The sequence below is a fragment of the Vigna angularis genome, chromosome 1 (assembly GCF_016808095.1).
Source record: "Vigna angularis cultivar LongXiaoDou No.4 chromosome 1, ASM1680809v1, whole genome shotgun sequence".
Classification (NCBI taxonomy): domain Eukaryota; kingdom Viridiplantae; phylum Streptophyta; class Magnoliopsida; order Fabales; family Fabaceae; genus Vigna; species Vigna angularis.
This window is the reverse complement of record NC_068970.1, coordinates 8385829-8407515: the sequence shown is the minus strand read 5'-3', so window position 1 is coordinate 8407515 and position 21687 is coordinate 8385829. Positions and strand designations below refer to the sequence as shown.

At 28.1% G+C, this 21687-nt stretch overlaps 2 protein-coding genes across 2 annotated transcripts; one reads left to right on the top strand and one right to left on the bottom strand.

Moving 5' to 3' along the window:
* Nucleotides 1–10091: 10091 nt before the first annotated feature.
* Nucleotides 10092–12113, bottom strand: LOC128194257 (uncharacterized). Its single transcript, XM_052869405.1, has 2 exons — nt 11877–12113; nt 10092–11724 (listed from the first exon to the last, which is right to left on the bottom strand). The coding sequence occupies exons 1-2, from the start codon at nt 11979–11981 to the stop codon at nt 10306–10308; spliced, it is 1524 nt and encodes a 507-aa protein (XP_052725365.1). The 5' UTR covers nt 11982–12113; the 3' UTR covers nt 10092–10305.
* A 2587-nt stretch (nt 12114–14700) lies between these two features.
* On the top strand, nt 14701–15848 carry LOC108338204 (uncharacterized protein At5g01610). Its single transcript, XM_017574957.2, has 3 exons — nt 14701–14894; nt 15121–15175; nt 15278–15848. The coding sequence occupies exons 1-3, from the start codon at nt 14808–14810 to the stop codon at nt 15658–15660; spliced, it is 525 nt and encodes a 174-aa protein (XP_017430446.1). The 5' UTR covers nt 14701–14807; the 3' UTR covers nt 15661–15848.
* The last annotated feature ends 5839 nt before the right edge of the window (nt 15849–21687 follow it).

The window sequence follows — 21687 nt, the reverse complement described above, 5'->3', positions numbered from 1 at the left end:
TATATATATATATATATATATATATATATATATATATATATAAACTTGTGCTTAGCGGCTAATTGGCACTGAGTTTATTCAGATATGAGAGTGAATAATTCTTTTTTTTATGTGTATCAGTCCTATTTTTTTTAAGCATTCGTATAGTAATTATATATAGTATTTTCACACTTTAGAGTAATTATGATTAAACTTAGCTTTAAAGTAGAAAACACCTTAAAATGTGATAAACATAATTTATAGAACTCAAATGTGAACTATGAACTTAATACAGTTTTTTTTAAAAGGCTAAAAAAAACAACATCTAACATATTTCTTTATTGCTAACAGTGACTTGTTCCAACTTCAATATTATAATTGCCATAAGCTTCTATATCTATTTTCATCTTCAATATTATAATTGCCATAAGCTTCTATATGTATTTTCATATTTAAAATATGACACACAAAATTGTAAAGATAATATAATTATCACAAAAATAAACTTTAATTTGAAATTTCTATATTTTTCAACAAAAGTTGTTAAAATAAAAATCATTAAAGGATCAAACTAAAGTAATACTTCGACTCAGTCTTTTTGAAAGAGTAAGGTTCACCAGAAAACACAAACACTAAGGCAATAAGTTGGTGGGTCTTTCATCTTTATATAGTGTTCTACTTTTTCATTTCTATCAAATGTGGGACTTAAACTCACGCTTGGATTCCCAACACATCTATCATACTTCTCCTCATCTCCTCTTTTTTTACAATTTTTTATCACATGTAACTCATACATTTCACCCAGACAAGATTAACTTCACTAGCTTCCTAAGCTTGATCCTTTTTCATATCATACAGTTTGCAAGTGAAGCCTCATTTGACTCACACCATCTTTTTATCTTTCTTTATACAAGTTAGACACTACTAGAGTCAAGATATCACATAATAGCAAATCTTCTTCAATACACTTGGACTCACACTAGCTTAACATTTCACCTAGTACTAACAGAGTTAACTTTACTAGCTCCCTGAGTATGATCATCTTTCATATCATACAGTTTATCAAGTGAAACTTCATTTAAGTCACAACACCTAGTTATCTTTCTTTATGTGAACCAAACACTAATAGAGTCAAGATAATCACACAATAGCAAATCTCCTCTAATACACTTTGACTCATACTAAATTATTACTTTCCTTTAGAAATAACTAATTTAACAACCTGAACACACTAAATCTTCATAACTAAACTATCAAACATAACCCAACATATAATCATAAACATAATTAGTGTTATACAAATAAATTATCATTTAATAACATAGAAACCATTTCTAATAAAAAGAATTTCACAACGTTATAACAATCACATAAACTTACTACTTTTTTTAAAAATATAAACATCATTCTCCCATCTCTACTCTTTAAATACCATAAGAATTATCAGTTTAAGCATGTCTCTAATTAATTCAATTAAACAAATTTTATAAGAATTACAATACTACATTAAATACATTTCATCCTTAAAACACTAACAATAACTTCACTATAACATCATGATCACACAGTTGTGATATAATATCAATTATATAAGTATTAGTGTTATGATATAATATCAATGTAACTAAAAGAAAACTCTTATTATATCTAGGATAAATATTATTTTCTATTTTAAAATAGATACTATGGATTGAAAATAGTTATTTAAAATTCTAGAAAGATAAAGATCGAAAAGAAATATTTTATGATATCCAAAACTAAAAATTACATATTTTTTAAGAATTAAAAAATAGTGATTTCAAATTTTATGAAGATGAAATCAAAATTAGCTAATTTTAAACATATTAAAGTTTTATTGTTATTAGACACACGAGTATTTTCTGAGATTCGGAAACACATATGTAAGCCTATTTAAAATATAGATTAAATACCTGTCTCTTTTTTATGATAAACTCTGCATTTTTATCCAAAAACGAGAAAACTTGTTATTTTCTGAAAATAAAAATCGTTAGGGAACTTTTACATCATTTGCATGGTAAGGCTTATTGATCAACATCTCTGTCTCTATCCCATCCTCCACAAATAGAAATTCTATCAAACTACTTTTAATCAGAGTTTCTTCAAAATTACGTGAGTATTACCATTATTATTATTATTTTAACATCTTCTTCCTAACTCTCTTTTACATATTAAAGATATATAAGTTGAGTTAAATTAATTTTAGATAAATTCATAATCTAATTTAATAAAAAAAGTTAAATTAAATTAAATTAGATAGTGTTTCTAAATTATTTTTTGTCAATCAATATTCATGAATTTTAAGATATATACACTAAATAATCTAGGAAAAATTATTAATCTTCTTAAATTATTTAATTAGACAATTCAAAAGTCATGAATACTTATAAATTATTAGTATTGTTTCTTCTTATATTAAAAAACACAATTCCTTTAAAAAAGGTTTGAAACAATAAATAATTTTTGTATTGAATCTTAAATTAAAGTTAACTCAATGCAACAAGAATCTCAAATCAAACAATAAACTAATATATTTAATTATATCGTTAATCACATATCTCATACAAAAACTAAACAACATATACTAGAAAATTATAGGCTTATATTAAAAATAAATTTGAAAGATAAAAATAAGAACCTAGGAGTGTGAAACGCAAGCAACAATCAAGGTGGATACAATGCAGACTTTCATGAATGTGAAGAAATGAACTTTGCACCTATGCAACTTTTGTGAAAATTAACCTTTGGTTTTTAAAAAAATCAAAGCCTAAAACCTAAAAAACTTTGGTTTTACAAATAATCAAAACTTAAAACTTTGTACTTATTGACAATTTTGAAATTTTATAAATATTTAAGTTTCAAAGCAAAAATTGTAATAGGCTTCAGTTTTGCTAATAATTAAAGTCTAAAATTATATGGTCAAAAGTAATTTTGAAATTTTGATAAAAATTTAGATATCGATGATTAAGAAATCAAAACATAAAAATTTTATAGGTTGCATACCTCTAACAACCAAAACCTACAAATTTCAAAAGATTACAAAAATGTTATTATCTTTTTATATATTTTATTTACTTTAAAACCGAAATATATTACAAAAATGTTATTATCTTCCTAAAATGTATACGTGAAAAAATAATTAAAAAAGTTGTCAAGTAAAACAAAGTAAAAAATACTCAGTTCATGTATCACCTGCCATTAAAAAAATTGAGTTACTTAACTTCGAAATTAAATGTTGCTTAAACTATGTTCCCTTAATATTATATTTTAATTTATCTTTAACTGAATATGATAGGAAAAGTTGCATATTATTAACTATGCCTTACGTTTGGTAAAGGGTCACGGTTCATCTCTTCAAATCTCGATCCAGTTTTGGATTAGCCTGCAAGTTGAGTCTAGTTTTATATACTTTGTCAACTTTTACACAAATTTAAAATAAAGCAAGTATAGTTTGATACATTAAAAAAAATAGTTTTTGTTTCATATATTTCATGATGACATGATGAAAAAATGTATTTTCATTTTATTCCTCATAATTTACTTTTTTAATTTTAGTTCGTCACTTGTAAAAGTCTTCGAAAACGATTTTTGTTGACTGGACAACTGTAGATAGAGATGTGTTGCATCACATCCCATTTCATAATAATGAATATATATATATATATGTGTGTGTTGTGTTCTGAAAAGAAAAACATTTTAAAATAATTATCATCACATAAAATTTTAGAGTTAAATAAAAATTATTACTATTACATAAACTAAAACTATTAATTTTTTAAAATTTGAAAATAGGAATGCAGATGTGATCTAAAAAGAATTTTGAAAAAAAGTTGTAAACAGAAAATAAATGTGACGAAAATATTCAATGAGCTCGTGCGTCGAGCCAAGAAGATTAAGAAATGTCGCTATTTCAGAAATGTTTTTTAAATTCATAGTTGTCAGACACGTGTCCCTTTTTAAAAATACAGTTCAACTTGGTTAATATGTATCAGGGATTTACATAATTCTATTACTAGACTTTTTAATCAGTAGCTTGAATTAATCATTAACCAAATCAATAGAATTAATCAAATAATAATTTTTAAACTTATATAATGCCTGAAAAAAAATAGTATTTTCGCCTCACAATTAGAGGTCTTAATTTGCGACATCAAATGCGTTTAAATTAAGTTAAACATATTAAGTGGTGAGTAGATGAAAACGGTTGGTTGGGTTGAATATACGTACCTGTTTAAAAAAAATCACTCTCACCTCCTCTACTACTGGTTAGATATCCATAAAATATATTAAATACTTATTAATACTAACAGATTTATATATATATATATATATATATATATAATTTTAAATAAAATTATTTAAAAATAAATTTTTAAAATATAAACTTAAATAAAGAAAATTTAATATAAATATTCAATTTAAATCAAATTACTCATTACAAGACTAATACAGATAAATTTTGTCTTTCTAAAATATAAACGTATATGAGTTATCTCAAAATATAAATTTAAAAAAAATAAAGTTTAAAAAAAAATTAATTATTAGTAAATTATAATAAACTTTTTTTCTATTTCAAAGTTTGATAATATTAAATTCTCACACTTAAGAAATCCATATATATAATTATTTTTGTTTAGTGTAGCGTTACATTTTTTTATACGACAAATGGTGAATCACCTCAATCCTTTATTTTTTTTTACATATAATTTATTTTTAAATTATGTGTATATTTTTAAGTGAAAAGAATTCTTATTCAATTTTCTTTGTTTCTCTCCTTTCTCTATTTCTTTCTTCTTCTTCAAAACTTAGTACACCCTCCCTTCTCTTCCTCAAATGCCAAACTTGAAATCATCATGACTCAGCAAAGCTGTTGTGTAGCTACCATCACTCATCATGCTTACAATTGTGGTCGTTGTTGGTGAAAGAGCAAAGTAGAGGATTGGAGAATCAAAACATAGTGTGCTTTTCGCATGATAGCCACCCCATTTCTCTTCTTTTCATTTGCTTCTTCTTTCTCGTTTTATTCTCTTTTAAATCGGTGAATGTTTGAAAATCGATGTAGAGATCAATGTAGTAATGGAAGAACAATTAAGTGATGGAGGAATTGTTGGATAACAAGTAGTAAGTATTTATATTGTTATTGTATAAAAAAACTTGTATAATATTCCAATACACTTGTCTGAGTATATGTAAATTTATGTTTATCTCTTGTTTTATTTCATATGAAACTTTTTTTATATCTTAATGTATATATAATATATGTAAATATGTAATTTAAAAATAGTCTATTTGTCCAAAAAAAATGAAGGATTGATGTGACTCACGGTTTGTTATATAAGAAAAAGTTAATATTATTATTCATACATTATTAAATATGAGAATCTAATTTTAAAATAAAATAAAAAAATTGTTATAATTTAAAGACTAAAAATATAATTAATCAAAAATAAAACTAAATGAAGTCGTATTTTAAATTATTATTCAATGATATTTTTCATTTTGGTAAATTAAATTTAAAAGAAATACTCAAAAAATATTTATTAATAATTACAAAATATTCTTAAATAAGATGCTATCATACCTATATTCACTCGTTACATCAACAAAAACAATTAATTATATATATATATATATCACTGTTCATATTGTTCATTAAAATTATTCCTTTAATATCTATTACAAGCTCTTTTATTATCTTCTATAATTTTATTATCTCCTATAATTGAAATAATTTTGTTGTATTATTTGGTCATTTTGTCAGCAGATTGAATTGAAATCTTGGTCATGGTTAAATAAAACCATTCTCTCTCTCTCTCTCTCTCTCTCTCTCTCTCTCTCTCTCTCTCTCTCTCTCTCTCTATATATATATATATATATATATATATATATATATATATATATATATATATATATATATATATATATATATATATATAATTATCAATCATCATGGCTGGTGAGTAACTACTATCGTGCCGGCCTCTTTACATTCTTCGTCTTATTATATGCACAAAGTTGGAGTGAGGACCATCTCATATTTATACAATTTTAGCCTTTGGATAATTATATAAAAATCTTGTAGATTATATTTTTAAAATATAATCTATACAGCCTTTGAGTTGATATTTTAAAATATTTAATACAAAGCGAACATAAGTATTTAAATAGTAATGTATTATAATAATATGATAATGTGTCATTTACGTGAGTAGATCCTTCAGTTATTAGCTTTAAAAAATCATTTTTAAGAACCTAATTAAAATATGAATTTGACTAAGTGAGTACTTTTTAACCTAACTTTGTTTACTAATAAACTAATTAAGTCAATGTTTAGGTTGCATTAGTCATTTAATCCCAGTTTTCACTTGCTCTCCCAACTCTTACTACATTTAGATGCTTTTTGTATTTATTTAATATCTTCCTACAAATTCAGCCATTTCATCACAAACAAGGTGCCAATTTTCAAATGGAAGGAAGAAGCAAAATCTTATTTGTTCACCTCCAATCAGGTCAACCACGAAGTTCCTTGCCCAACTTTGGTTCCGAATCCCATGCATCATATATAATTTTAAGAAAAATGTTGACAAAAACATCGTTTAAAAAAATCTTTGTTAATAATTAAAAGTTGTTAGAAATATATTATATTATATTATATATATATATATATATATATATATATATATGAAAAAAAAAAGTAAATCACCTGTTTGAAAAAGGTTTATGGGTATCTATACTTTTTATAGCAGAGGTTTATTTATTGATTTTAAAATAACTAAGCAACCCACAATTATGCTTTCGAAAAAAATTGTAATCGAATTTATTCAAAGAAAAATTTCTTGATCAAAATTCATGTTATAACTAAGAAACCACAATTATGCTTTCCAAACCACTATTGTCGCGTTTGGAACTGCCATGTTGTTGCATTTGGAGTAGCGGTGGCTTTAGGCCTTGTTCTTTTGAGTGGATTTGAGGGGATTTGAAGATAAATTTTTTGTCGTTTATTTGAGTGAATTTGGAGGTAAATGAGAGTGAATTTGGAAATAATTTTTTTTAATTTGTCACGTCAATACAATTCTATACTAATTCTCACAAATTTTATTTCCAAATTCACTCTCATTTATCTCCAAATTCACTCAAATAAACGACAAAAAAATTCATCTTCAAATCCCCTCAAATCCACTCAAAAGAACAAGGCTTAATTGTCAGTTCTTGGGTGTCGCAATTGGGATAACTTTTAATGACAATTTTGCTAAAAAACCGTCAAAGCTCCACAAACAACCACGATTTCACTTGTCAATATATTGCACAAGACTTTGGACAACACCATGATTAAATGGTTCATGTTGTTGATTTTCCTTTTGAACTATTGTTAAAAGCCTTTTTTGTAGTAAAGTACCTTAACTTTAAATTTATATTTTTGAATTTCAAGTATAATTCATTTAATTGGATTTTTTTATTGGAAATATTTGAATTTTGAAAATTCAAAATTAAGGTTAATTAAGTCACATCAAGTTATGAGATGTAATGTTTAAGGAAAGTTTCGGATGGATTAGGTCCATCAAATATAAGGTTGGCGAATTGAGTCAAGTTGAACTCAAATCAATTCAAATCTAACCATAAATTAAGCTAGGTTAGATCATATTGAGATTTGATTGGGATGAATCAAACCATATCGAGTTGTGTTAGGTCTAAGTTAAGAAAAGTCAAGTAAGGTTGAATTAAAGTCATGTAAGGTCAAGTTAGATATGACTACGCTAAAGTCAAGATGGATCAATTTGTGTCATGTGGTCTAAATTAGGTTGAGTTAAGTTTAGTTCAGGTTTGGATTAAGTTGAGTCAAGCCTAAGCCTAAGCCTAGGCCAATTTTTTACTAAGTTAAACTTATGTCAAGATAGGTCAAAACTAATCTAGATTAGGAAAGGTGAATTAAAGTTAATATCGATTGAGTAAATTGAACTTAAGTAAAGCAAAGTCAAATCATAATGAGTTGAATTTGATGATATTAAACCCATATTACATTAGGTTTGATGAGACCAAATGTATATTAAACTAGATTGAAGCTAAATAAGACTAATTCAAATTCAAATTTAAATATATATTTAACAAATTAATCTAAGTTTAATGTAATTAGTAAACTAGATTTAATTCAATTTAAATTGAATTGAAAAATATCCAAATTAATTTAATTTAGTTAAAATAAATTAATTTTATTGAATTTGAAAATCTATGTTGGTTTTAGAAAAAATAAAACCAATCTTTAATATGGTCATTATATTTATAAAAGAAATAATTAAAGATTATGAAACATAATAAGTTTAATAACATGTTTGGTCTTTATATTTGTAACAATAATTAAATATTTTTTTCTATTTATTTTTTATTTAATATGGTCTTATATTTTAAAAAAAACTCAGTATGATTTTTTTTTACATCAACATTAAAGTTATTTAGATGATGATGAACTAACATGTGTTAATACGATCATTCACTTTTTTACGTATTTATTGTTTAATTCTAAAAGAAATTAGTGAAATGTCATTAATTTAATGGAAGATGATATCACATTGAATTTTTTTTAGAAAAGATATAGAAATAATGTTGAATAAAAAATAAGTATAAATATAAAAATGAAAGTTCTATTAAATGAATATAATATTAGGTTTGGGCATCGATATTTAATACGTTATTAGAAAAATATTGACTTTCAAGATTTTCCCCCTCATGGAGGAACAATCTACTAGTTTGAACTTTGAAGTGTGAGATGTGATTGTCACATAAGACTATATGAATGCATGAATATATTAAATTGATATTTATCACGAATAATTGACCAGCACACGCTTGTGGAAATTCAAGACAAAATGTCCGTAGTTCAACGTCCCATTATTTGGCTTTTCCTTGTCAAATAGGGACCAGAAACAAAGAATACACAACGTGTGTTTAACTTGCTAATAATATTTATCATGTTTCATATTTAAAAATTATCAATATTAAGCGTTTTCTGATTGATGGAAGGTAAAAACAACTTGCATCTGCTTTTCCTTGCACTAATATTTAGGCTAGAATATGTAACACGTGAACATACTTCACACATTCGTTTCTTATAACAAATTAACATATAAATTAATTAATATATTTTTTATTTTGCTTTTCAATATTTTAATTTTTAATTAACCTGTGTACATTATTTAAATTGAAAAATTAACTAAAAAATTAATTAATTTGTTTAAAAATAATATAAGAAAATTGATTTTGCGAAAAAAAAAAAGGTGAACGAATTACTTTTCATCTCCACCTCTAAACTTCACTTTGAGAAAGTGGTGTTTATTGTCATGCCCATCTTAAAGTAACGCTGAACATGTACTTTGTTGAATACTATTCTTGGATTCTTCAATGAAAAACTTAGACAAAAATTCCTAAACAAGCCAATTCAATCACCCAACCCGATGATTCAAACACGCCCTTTAGACCTAAAACATTATCATCAAGAACGTCCTATCACCAAATAAGATAAATGAAAAGTGGGAGATCACGATGCAATATATTTTGTTAGAAATTACGATTTCATAAGGATTTACCAAAATACATTTTTTGCGCCACCTTATATAAGAAACACTATGATAACCGATTAAACATTAGGATAAATAGATTTCATAAGGGTTGAGATACGATATTCAAACAACAAAAACATTAAGCATTCCCAGAAAAATGAAATTCACTTGACAGCTTTTCTGGAGGGGAATGATCCCATTAACTGGGCCAGCCCAGTTTGGAAATGAGGATTGAGCCCATCAGTCCTAACCTATCATTATTGGCCCAACCAAACCTAAACTATCATCATCAACTTTCTTACAATCGGAAGAAATTAAGTTGTAACACATGAACAATTACACCCATATAAAGAGAAATAAATAGCTTTGATTGACCAAATAATTTATCTATGTAATAATATCACACAAACCAATTCCACGTATGAATAATGAAAACTAAGAATAAATAACTGATATCATGTAAAAATAGAGTTGAAAAAACAAGATTAATAAAGTTATTATAAATTAGTTAGGTTCCATAGTTATATATTAAAATTTGCATAACCTGTTACAGTAAAACTTGGCGTTCTGATAGCTGTTTCTGATTGTGTCCCTGGTCGTACAAACTTAAAGATATAATGTCTTAGGATAAGAATAAAAGTGCTACAGAAAATAAGACCAAACAGATTATCCCATTGTTTGATACAACAAATATTAGAGGAGACTGCAACTAAATATAATTAACAAGTAACAAATGACATATATAAGAGTTAGACTTTCACAATTTCATGTTGAGAACCTTACCTAAGGGCTGGTAGGATCCAGGTGTTCCATACGATGAGGAAGGACTAAATGGTTTAGGGGTAGATTCCTCCCTAAGGGCAGTAAGAGCAAGCCTTCTTCTCTGCCTATGTTCCCTATGTCTCCTTATTTTCTCCTCTAATGCTGTTTTAGCATTCTCAGCAAACTCAGCCCTGCTCAGAGCCTGTTCTGCACGAGCCCTCAACTCCGAAATTTTCACTGATGCATTTTCCAGCTCCTTTTTCATCAATGCTAACTCTGAAAATCTTCCTACCTCTCCTTCAACTCCAAATAAGGATTTTCCTGTCACATGCTCATTGTTCTTCTCACTATTTCTCTCTTCAGCTTCTGCCTTTGAGTGATCGGTTGTAGATTCTTCAGTAATCTTTCCATTATTGTAAACCACCCTATGTTCCTGCAGCTTAGACTTCAGCAATGCAATTTCCACCTGTGTTTCAATGTCGCTCTCCTTGTTCATGTTTAGTTCTGCATTAGCCTCTTGTAACTCACTAGTGAGTGATTCATTAGTAATACTCAAGGCATTTATTTCTTTCTTTGCAACCTTAACTTGTTGCTTTAACCGACTCAATTCCATTTCTAGTGTGTGAATGTACGCAGATTGATCCATTATCTTTCTCTCCTTTAGTTCCATGTCAATGTTTAATCGGTCTAAGTCTTTGGGAGAAGAATCCTCAGATAAAACGAGTTTTCCATTAGCTAGTATATGTTCCAGGAGAAGAGAATCCACCACTGTAGACACGCCCATTGGTTGATTTTGTAACATTTCCTCATGCTTTCTCATATCTTCTAGCTGTTGTTGTACCTGAGCAGTAGCTTTTGTAGCGAAATCAATTTGCTCATCCTTCTCAGACAATAAAGCTAACTTCTCTCTCTCAGATTCAATGGCAGCTAGTTTTGAATTGTGAATAGCTTCATTGAGCTCCTTCACTTGCTGCACAAGTTCTTCTTTCTGTTCCTTTTCAGCCTCCAAAGCGGATTCCAATTGTTTTGCTTTGGTCAAAGAGTTCATTTCTGAATCTCTGGCAGCAACAAGTTCTGTTTCTTTGTTAAGAAGCTCCCTTTGTGTGGCCTTCAGTTCGCTTAAAACATGGGCAAACTGGTCTCGGACCTTCGCAGCCTCCAAACTCTGATCAACCATCTCTTTCATCTTGGATTCAAGTTCACCTTTGCGAGATCTACATTCTGAACATTCACTCATGTTCTTGTTTCTTTCAATGTCAGATTTCTTCAGTAGGGTAGACAATTCATGAATCATCTTTTGGCTATGCTCCAACTTAAGAAGTGCTTGCATGTGTGCAGCATGCTTTGCTTCTAACTGAAACTTGCAGTTGGCCAATTCCTTTGTCAGCTCCTCAAACTCATTTCCACAATCACTCTGACCAACAAATAAAGCAAAATCATGAATTTAGATGCCGATCTCTCATAATATTTATGATCGAATTTACCCGAGTGAACGAGACTAACAATGAAACGTTATTTTAAGATACTCTAAAATCCTTTCAAAACCATATTTCTTACTTATCTTACCTTACTCCTTGCAGCTTGATATTTCTTCTGATCACCTTTATCTCCAAACAAAGAGACAGCATTCCGGACAGGTTCAATTGATTTAGTATCTATCTCACTACCCATGATTTTGCAAAACTAGAGTGTGCAGCAACAGTGTCACAAGAAAGTCAAAACTAACTCCAAAATCTCAGGTTATCTGTCAAAACATGTATAAAGAGCATCAAACACAGAACTGTTCAACATTGTTAAAACAACTAAGGAAATTTAAAATATATGTTTAAAAACAACTTAATCCAATATGTTTATTTTATATGTATGCAGATGGGTAAATAACAGTTAGATGTAGAAGTCTTATGTAAGATAGATATAGGCATAAAAAATAATGTGTGTGAGGTGGAGAAAATATAAGGCCCCATCGAAAAAAGTAAAAGTAAGTATCAGAGAAGATAAGAAGATACCTGAGTGGAGGGTAGGAAGCAAGGTTGGAAGGAAAATGGGAAAAAAAAGGCAGAGAGAATAGGATGAAGGGAGAGAAAAAAACATTAAAGTTATCGTGATGGAGGTCTGTTTTGGAAGTTGTATTAATGGAGATTAGCATTACGGACAACACAATGTTGTGAAGTTGTCATGGAGTGTGGCCGTCGAAGAATTATTCATGTTTGGTTCTCGGGATTGTCGGGTGGAAGAAAATAAACATTGGTTTATGCTTTACCCTCTAAACTTGTACATTTACATGCAAACACTTTTCCTCTTATATATGTTTTCTGTGTTCTCCTTCTCACCTGCAAGTATATGGAGTGTGATTTGTGATGTGGAATAGGTATTCCTTTGTTTGTCTTGTTAAATATGTCAATTGTCAAAACTGTTAATTTAATCATTATTTACCAGTAGATAAAATTGTAACTATTTATTTTTAATTGAAATTTAACGTGATGGAGGGGTGGAATAATGTGATCAGAGGGGTATTATTTTAATTTTAATACTCTCTTTAAATGTTCTAGAACATGCTACATCACCGTCTCATTGATTTAGGTTTATATTTAGAAAATTATTTAATTGGTATGATAGCCTAAATTAACGAATGGTGTGGCTTGTCTCATGTGTTCTATGTCCAAAATGAAAAAATAATTATAATTCAGTTTTTTTATATCGTTTGTATCTTCACTCAAACAAGAAAGACTTGAAAATTGTTTAGAAAAGGATCTTATTTTGAAGACTGCAACACGTAGTTAACTTTTTAGATTATAGAAGGGAATCAAATCTGTCTATAGGTTTATAATTTTGTTAGTATTTTCTCATTTTATTACCATTGTACAAAAATATGAATATACCATAGTTCTTTTATTTCCTCATAATGTAAAGAAAAACGTTAGTTTTTATTTATTTTATTAAAATAAGAATTTCTGCATAGAAAGTTGTACAATTAATTCTTAAAAATTAAACTATTTCAATAGTTTTCCTATATTACGTCTAAAAATAATTTAAGTTAAATATAATAAAATATTATATATGAAATTAATATTATATTATATTTATAATAAAAAAATAGATAAACTTAAAATACAAATTAAAAAATAATAAAACTAAAAATAAAATATTTATATAAAATATATAATAATATAACATATCTAATAATTTAAATACATTTTCTTCAACTATTAGAATCACTTTTTAAGAATAGATATGACAAAAGTTCAAGTTTCTAAACGAAATAGATTTAAGATGTAATAACTAATTCTAACAATGTTAATTTAACCTAGCAAAATAACCATTTGGTAAGTATTTTAGAATGACTTAATTAAATTTTAAGTTCATCATAAATTTAAATATTTTTAATTAAATTCTTATTACATTTTTTTATCTATTAAGTCTTCCAAAATATATTTTACGTTTTTTAATTAAGTTTTTACTGTTTACTTTTTCCATTAATAAAGTTACGTGGTTTTTATCTTCCATTGTCTTAGTTCAAGTGAAATGCAATAAAAAGAAGACTTATACATCTTAATCCATGACCGCTGGTTGTATGAAGGACGACTTTAATTTTGAGATAAACATAAGAGTCGGAAAAAGTATCCTGGTGAGAGCACATTTCTATAGACAGACTTCTGAACCTCTCCACATCCCACACACATTTTCGTTTTACATTCTTCATCATTTTCATTTACATTCATACAATAATAAAAACTAGCTGTTATGTTAACTAAAAAAACTTCCTTCACAAAATAGCATTGTAATTCTATAACCATAACAATTAAACAATAAAAACTCATTTAAAAAATATAAAAAAATTTATTGCTCAATTGATAATTTCTTTTACTAAAGACTTAATTAAAAATACTATAAAAAATGATCAGGAACTTAAATTTAATCAAACCTATTAAAATTCATAGAGATTGTTTATAAAGTATAATAATTAGAGGTATAGATTGAATTATTGTAATCTCTTTAATATATTCTCAACTCCTATAGATTAAAAAAGAATCATAAAATTTAATTGATAATTCAAAATGTTTGGTAAAAATATTTAAACACGGGACTCTGTCAGATGTAACATTTAAGTTGAGAAATCATTTTTAGCATGACAGGTTTTATGGCACAGCGAACCTCATATGTTACATAAAGGAGTGATTGAATGTGAAACATCACCCACCTACAAAGCAATTATAACCATAAACTCGCTGATATTACTGTTAATTTAGATTACAAGGCAAGCTAAAATCCAATTTAAGCGAGAAAATTTTGGAGCTTAACCTTATGGGATGTTTTTTTTTTTTTTTTTTCACTTTGAGTGATTTATATTATAGTTTTTATTTGAAAGTTTGTTTATGCGACGCCTTGAGTTGTCTGGTTTACCATCCATGACAGAGACAGTTTCCATACCATTGTGTTTAAACATGATTTTCCTTTCTTTCAAAGAGAGAAACTGAGAGTTGGTAAAGTTAAAGGAGAATGGATAAGGCTCTCACTAAACTGGGAAGTGCTTGGATCTCCAAGAAAGCCAAGGCAGAGATTTCCCACATAACTGACGATCTATCAGTATGCATCTTTCACCCTTTTTTTCTCATTTCTTAACTTTCTGTCTCAGTGCTTCACTTTTCTCTGTTTTGGGTATATTGTTTTGTTAATTTCTCAGAACTAGGATCATATCTTACTTGAAAATAAACATGGAGGACATGAAAGTGCATTTGTTCTTCTGATATTAGATAATTTTTCTGAACGATATTGCAATACAAGAAGGCTTATACGTTGCTTGCAATTTCAGGCTCTCTCAACTACTGTGGAAGAAAAGACAAAACTTTTCATCAACAAGCTGAAAGGTACCTATTGTTTTCACATCTTGCACATGCATTTCGAACATGAACTTGCAATATAGATAATAGCAAACATATTAATGAGACATTCTGTTTTGTTATTAATAGGAAAATCCCAGAAGGCTTTACCAGATCTTCTTCGAGAGTACAACCTTCCTCCTGGTCTGTTCCCCCGGAACATAACTTGCTACGAGTTTGATGTAGCTAAAGGAAAGTTGGTGGTGCACTTGAGCTCTCCCTGTGAGGTGTGCTTCAAGGACTCATCCATTGTGAGGTATGCAAACCGTGTGAAAGGGAGCTTAACAAAGGGTAAGTTGAATGTTTTAGATGGAATGAAGACCAAGGTTCTTGTGTGGGTCAAGGTCACCAGTGTTGCTGTTGACAGTTACAAATCTGACAAAGTGTGGTTCACTGCTGCTGGAGTTAAGAAATCAAGGCCCAAAGATGCCTATGAAATGCCTCGTGAAGCTATTAAGGTAGAATCATTTTGAACCACTTTATAATATGGTGATTCAATTCAAAACTTATGTATTATTTGCAATGGCTGTATTATTAGACAATTGATTTTTCTTTCCTTGGTAAGTTTAGAGGTATTGTATATGCTGTTGCATTTGAAATTCACTCTGAGCTATGTATGATGTCAAGAAAAGTGCATGCGCTGCCAAATTTGCAATTTCAATGCTGTTGACATGGTCACAACACAAGTATATTTGCACTGAGTTGTAATACCCGATTGTTGACATAAGTGGTAGAGTATTTTCTTATGTTTCTTAATAAACAAAGAGAATAACCCATGAAATAATAGCGTAAAACTGGATTCATATTTTCACAAGCTAATCCTTATCAAATTTTAAAAAAAAATTAAATAATCATGATTTATCATTACTAATCTATTTTAATAGATGTTGGAAAATTTCGGATGCAGCAATATGACAAGTTGAATGTTTTCGAATAAAATTATTTTAAACATTATTATGAATTTTAAAACTCAAAATTCATTAATCATTTATTATCAAGTAAAATTTATTAAAATAAAAATGAAAATAATAATAATAATACAAAGACTACACCAAACTTATCATCATGACAAAAGCTATATTTTATAAAACATAAGAAAATTATACTATTATAAAAAAGTTTAAATGAATATATAGATATAAATAATTAAACTAATAATAAAAGTCAAATTACTTGTCAACCTAATCATTTCTCCTATGCAAAACTTTAAATTACACATACTTACAAAAGAAAAACCACCAGCATTATCGGCCATATTTAATTCATCGTCCATATCAATAAATTACTTCTTGATCCAAGAAATCATGATAAACTAAAGTAGAATTACTATTGAACCAAAATCTTTGAAAGTCCTCCTTTTAATGTTTCCAAAACATGACATAAATTTAATATAAATAAAAGTTTACACTCCTAAAAAGTTATAAAATTATCTCGATATTCACCGTTGACTACCTCTAAAAGTATTAACACATGTAGCTGAATCAGCACTAACGCCTAACTATACCACCAATGTTTATGTTAAATTAATAAACAAATGAAATTTGTCATATTACGTCTATCTACAAAAGAAACCATCATATCCTTCCTAATTTGAATATTGAAAATTTTTCAGGACAAAAAAAACAAAGACAATATTAATCATATACTTATTAAATTTATTTTCAATCATGCACATAAACTTCTTAATTTGAAAAGCAACAAAAATAAAAATAATTAAAACCTGAAATTTATTGTTGTTTCTAAACTTCAAATTATCCAAATAATCATTGTAATAATGATAATCATTTTAGCAAAAGATTAGAAAGAAACTTTATAAACTAAATAACCAAATCCAAAAAGTGAAAATGAAATCTTGAAAAACCCTCTTCAATTACTCTCACAACAAAACAAAACAAAAAAAGAATAAATGAAGAAATATTCAACATTGTTCTCACACTCACACACAGAATACGTAAAACATAAAACCACACTATTTTTCTTACCTTTAAATCAATAAGTAATTGGTCGTACAACAATTTCTAAAAAACTAAAATTTTAATAAATTATATTATCTCAATTTACCATTCTATACTAAAAAGGTAAAAGTTTTAGCAACTTTTTAAGAAAGGACACAAATATCATCAAAAATTCAATTATACATATCTTCATTTTCATTAATCATAAAAAAAATCACATAAATTAATAATCCAATAAAAATCTATTCAAGTTAAGCTAATAACAAAATGCAACTTTACTCTATCAAAATAATAAATTTGAGTAAATTTAAATATATAAATATCAGAATACCATGATTTCAAAATTAATACAATCACTCTTAGTTAATAAAAAAAATTAGATGTACAATTAATTAATGATTTAGTTGTATAGATATATTTTTTTAAATGTAATCTACATAAATTTGTCAAGTTTTGTAAATAATATACAATATTTAAAAATCAATTTGTATTAAAATAATTTATTAGAGTTATATGTAAAAAAATTTAAAATATATATCTAACAATTATAAACATAGATTATTATAGTGCGTGATTCATATAAAACATTATTTGTTCAAAATTATTGATAAATTGATAAACATACCAGAGGCACAGAGGTATTAAAACATATACTAATAAAGTTTATCTTTCTCATGTGCAGATGTGTACCTGTTATATATTGTATTTTTGGTACACCTTATATTTTAATTTGTTCATTTCTATCAGTAAAAGAAACACTGTAATTGAAAAAAATATTACTAGCTTTGAAAGTAAAGTTGAATGGCAGCTGAAACAGTGCTGACATTTTGGAGAAACTTGGAGGAGAATCTGACCTTAGTTTTGGGAGTTTTTTTTTTCATTAATGACACATGTTAAGTTTTTAATTTCAGTTTGTTATATTTACTTATAGCACACATAGCACAGTTTTTAATTCCACTACTGTTTGTTATATTTACTTAGCACAATTTTTAATAGGTTCAAAATTTAGTTTATGAAAAATCGAATTTTTAATATTTTTAGAAATGTGTTTAGAAAAATTAATATTTAAAATTCATTTGTTAAGAAAGCGAATTATGGGAATGGTTTGGAATTTTAACTACAAGAATTTACTTTTATTTTTTATCTTTAAACTTTTTGTACTCTTTTTTTTTCCTTTCTCTTTAACCTAGTCGTCGTCCCCCTCTCTTTTTTATTTTTTCTCTGTTAGCTTTTATTTTCCTATGTTCTTGTGGCATTCCACAAGGTACTGTTCCAGTTTTGATTAGATTTACATGATTAAATTTTACACAGTTATATATATTGGTTTGGTTTGGCCTGTGAGAAAAATAATAATACATTGATCTGGAAAAGCATAAAAGGGGGAAACAATGAGACTTATTGAAAATCATTGAGTCGTTAAATGGATTTGGAAAACTGTTGAATGTTTCAACGATTTTGGAAACTGGGTGAACAAATTTTTTTTAAAGGTTTAAACCATCTGATGGTCCTCATATTTGTAGAAAAATCTCAAGTGAATCCTCTGGTTGAGAACGATATCAATTGGTCTTAAATTTTGAAAAAAAAACGTAACAATTACATCTTTTCCGTTTAGTTTTCTCAAAATTGACGTGCATTGTTTGATTATGTGAAATTTTTATTTAAATTAAGGGATTATGACATGACAAAATTTAATTGGGTTATATTAAAATAATAGATTAGAGATTTTATGTTCTTTAGATTAGGCTTTATAAACTAAATAAGGTTAGAGAAAAGAGGGAATTGAAAAGGGAATTAGGAATTTCATAATCAAGAAAACCAAGCATAAGGGTCGCGCGAGAGACATTTTTCTCCTTCCTCTTCTCTTTTGCGGGTTCGATTCAACAAAACATTCTTCTTCTTCCTACCTTTTCCTGTTCGATTTTTCGCAACAAGGAGAGGTCAGATTTTCTCGACCGCTACGTAAACTCCCACGAACATGGATCTTTGCACTGTAGAGTCGTGTCGCCGATGTGGCTCCCGAGCCACCAAAACCTAACCTCTCCTTGCTGCGAAAACCGAACAAGAACCAAGAAAACAAAGGGAGAAGAAGAATTCCTTGTTGAATTGAACCGACAAAAGAGAAGAGGAAGGGAGAAAATGTCTCTTGCGTGACCCTAATGTTGGGTAAGGAAACAAAATCCCTAATCTATTATTTTAATATAAACCAATTAAATTTTGTCATGTCATAATCCTTTAATTTAAATAAAAATTCCATATAATCAAACAATGCACATCAACATATTAACTATACTATAGCTCAGCATCGATTAACGTCGTTTGAGAACACTTAACGAAAAGGGCGTAATTGTTACGATTTTTCAAAATTTAGGACCAATTGAGTCTGTTTTCAATGCATAGGACCAACTTGAGATTCTCGTACAAATATAAGGATCATCCGAGAGTTTAAACATTTGGAAAAAAACATTGTTTACCGGGTTTCGAAAACCATTGAAACCTTCAGCAATTTTCCAAACTCATTCAACGGTTTTCCAAACTCATTCAACGGTTCAATGGTTTTCAATAAGCCTCATTATTTTTCCCTCCCATGATTTTTTAGATCAATGCATCACTATTTTTCTCACAAGTCAAACTAATATATATAACTATGTAAAATCTAATCATGCAAATCTAATCAAAACCATAATAATACCTGGGTATTGTGGTGGTGGAGTGACAAAAGAACAAATGAGAAGAAAAACAAACAGAAGAAGAAAAAAAAAGGAGAGGGGAGCATCGGTTAGGTTAAAGAGAAAGGAGAAAAAGAAAGGAGAAAAGAAAAAGAGTATAAAAAATTTAAAAGTAAAAAATAAAAGTAAATTCAAATCCAAAATTATTCACAACAATTACTTTCTTGACAAACTAAATCAAATTTTAATTTTTTAAAAATATTAAAAATTCGGTTTCCTAATAACTAAAGTCTGAATTTACTAAAAACGGTGCTGTATAAGTAAATATATGTGAAATATAAAACGTAATATGTGTCATTAATAAAAAAAAATATAGTTTTGGTGATAAATTATCTCCGTTTTAGTTTCGATTAGATGTGTATTAATTAATTATTTTTTATCAAATATAATAACTTTGTATAAAAGACTTTTAAAACAAATTTAAAAGTTTATGCAACATACAGTCAAATATATAATATATATAATGTACTTTAAAAGATGCTTTTAAAGTTTGTTTAAATTTAAACATATTTAAAACATTTTTTAAAATTAATGGCTATTATATAAATTAACTATTTTACAATGTAAATTTTTTCAGAAACTTAATTTTTATTTCAAAATTATAAATTTTATTTATCTCCAACGCAATGTAATATTGTAGCATCCCAAAAATACAGTCTAAAACTATATAAGAGAATAATCACATTAAATAATATTACATATCAGTCTTACATTAAAAGAGAAATAGAAGTATGCTTCTCGCCGAACGGCCTTATAGAAAGAGCTAAAAACTTAAACTGTACAAGGTAAGCTACTCTGACCGAACGGTTTACAAAAGACAACACCGGTCGGTCATACAAAACAAAGGGAAAAGGTGATCGAACGATCACCTTGCTATCAAACTAAATTACTAATCGAACGGTTCTACTGTTCGGTCTTAACTTCTACCTCTACTAAGTTTTCTTCTTCTTCCAGAGCATCTTCCAGCAGCTCGTCTCCTTCTGCTCACATCCACATGGATGATCATTGCAACAGAAAGACAACCGAACGTACAAAACAGACAAGACAGAAAGACATAGGGTAAGCTTATGTAATTTAATTCATGTATAACCATATATTTCACACGATCAAAACCAAACAAGATAATTCATCACTCGTTCATGCAAAGCCTAATACTAGACTGACTGTCCGGACTGTATGAATTCTGTGTAGCTACGACGTTCGTGTACCCGGGTGATGTAGTAACTGGGATACCCTCAACAGCTGCCACCCGAGGTTAGTCCTATCTGTCCAAATTAACCATAAGAACTAGGACCTCCTGTTGTTCCCACACATGACTTACCCTCCTTTACGTGAGGACGAGTAATCACGGAACATCAGGATGAACCGCCAGCTTAGCATGCCCACATTCATACTTTACCAAATTCCAATATACATTCATGAGTTATTCCTCCCCGGAACGCTCGTCCATAATTCCAATACATTTCATATGAATCATATTCCATCATCTTTCATTTTCAAACTTCCATTTTAACTAAAATCACTTAAAATACAAAATACCGAACGTTCACCCCTGAACTCGGAATGAGACCGAACCCTTGGAGCGAGACCGAGAGGTCTCTAGTTCCAGAAAAGATTAAGACCGAGAGGGTTACTATCGAGATGAGAACGGACCAAAGTACAATCGTATATCACAAGAACGAACAAAAAGAATGTTATTTACAAGGAGAGCCAATTCAATGAACTGACTCATGAGAGTTCAGACCAAACAACGAAAAACCCAAACCAGGTACTAAGACTCTAGGCCGAACCCAATGGAAACAGACACTTGAAGACGTTC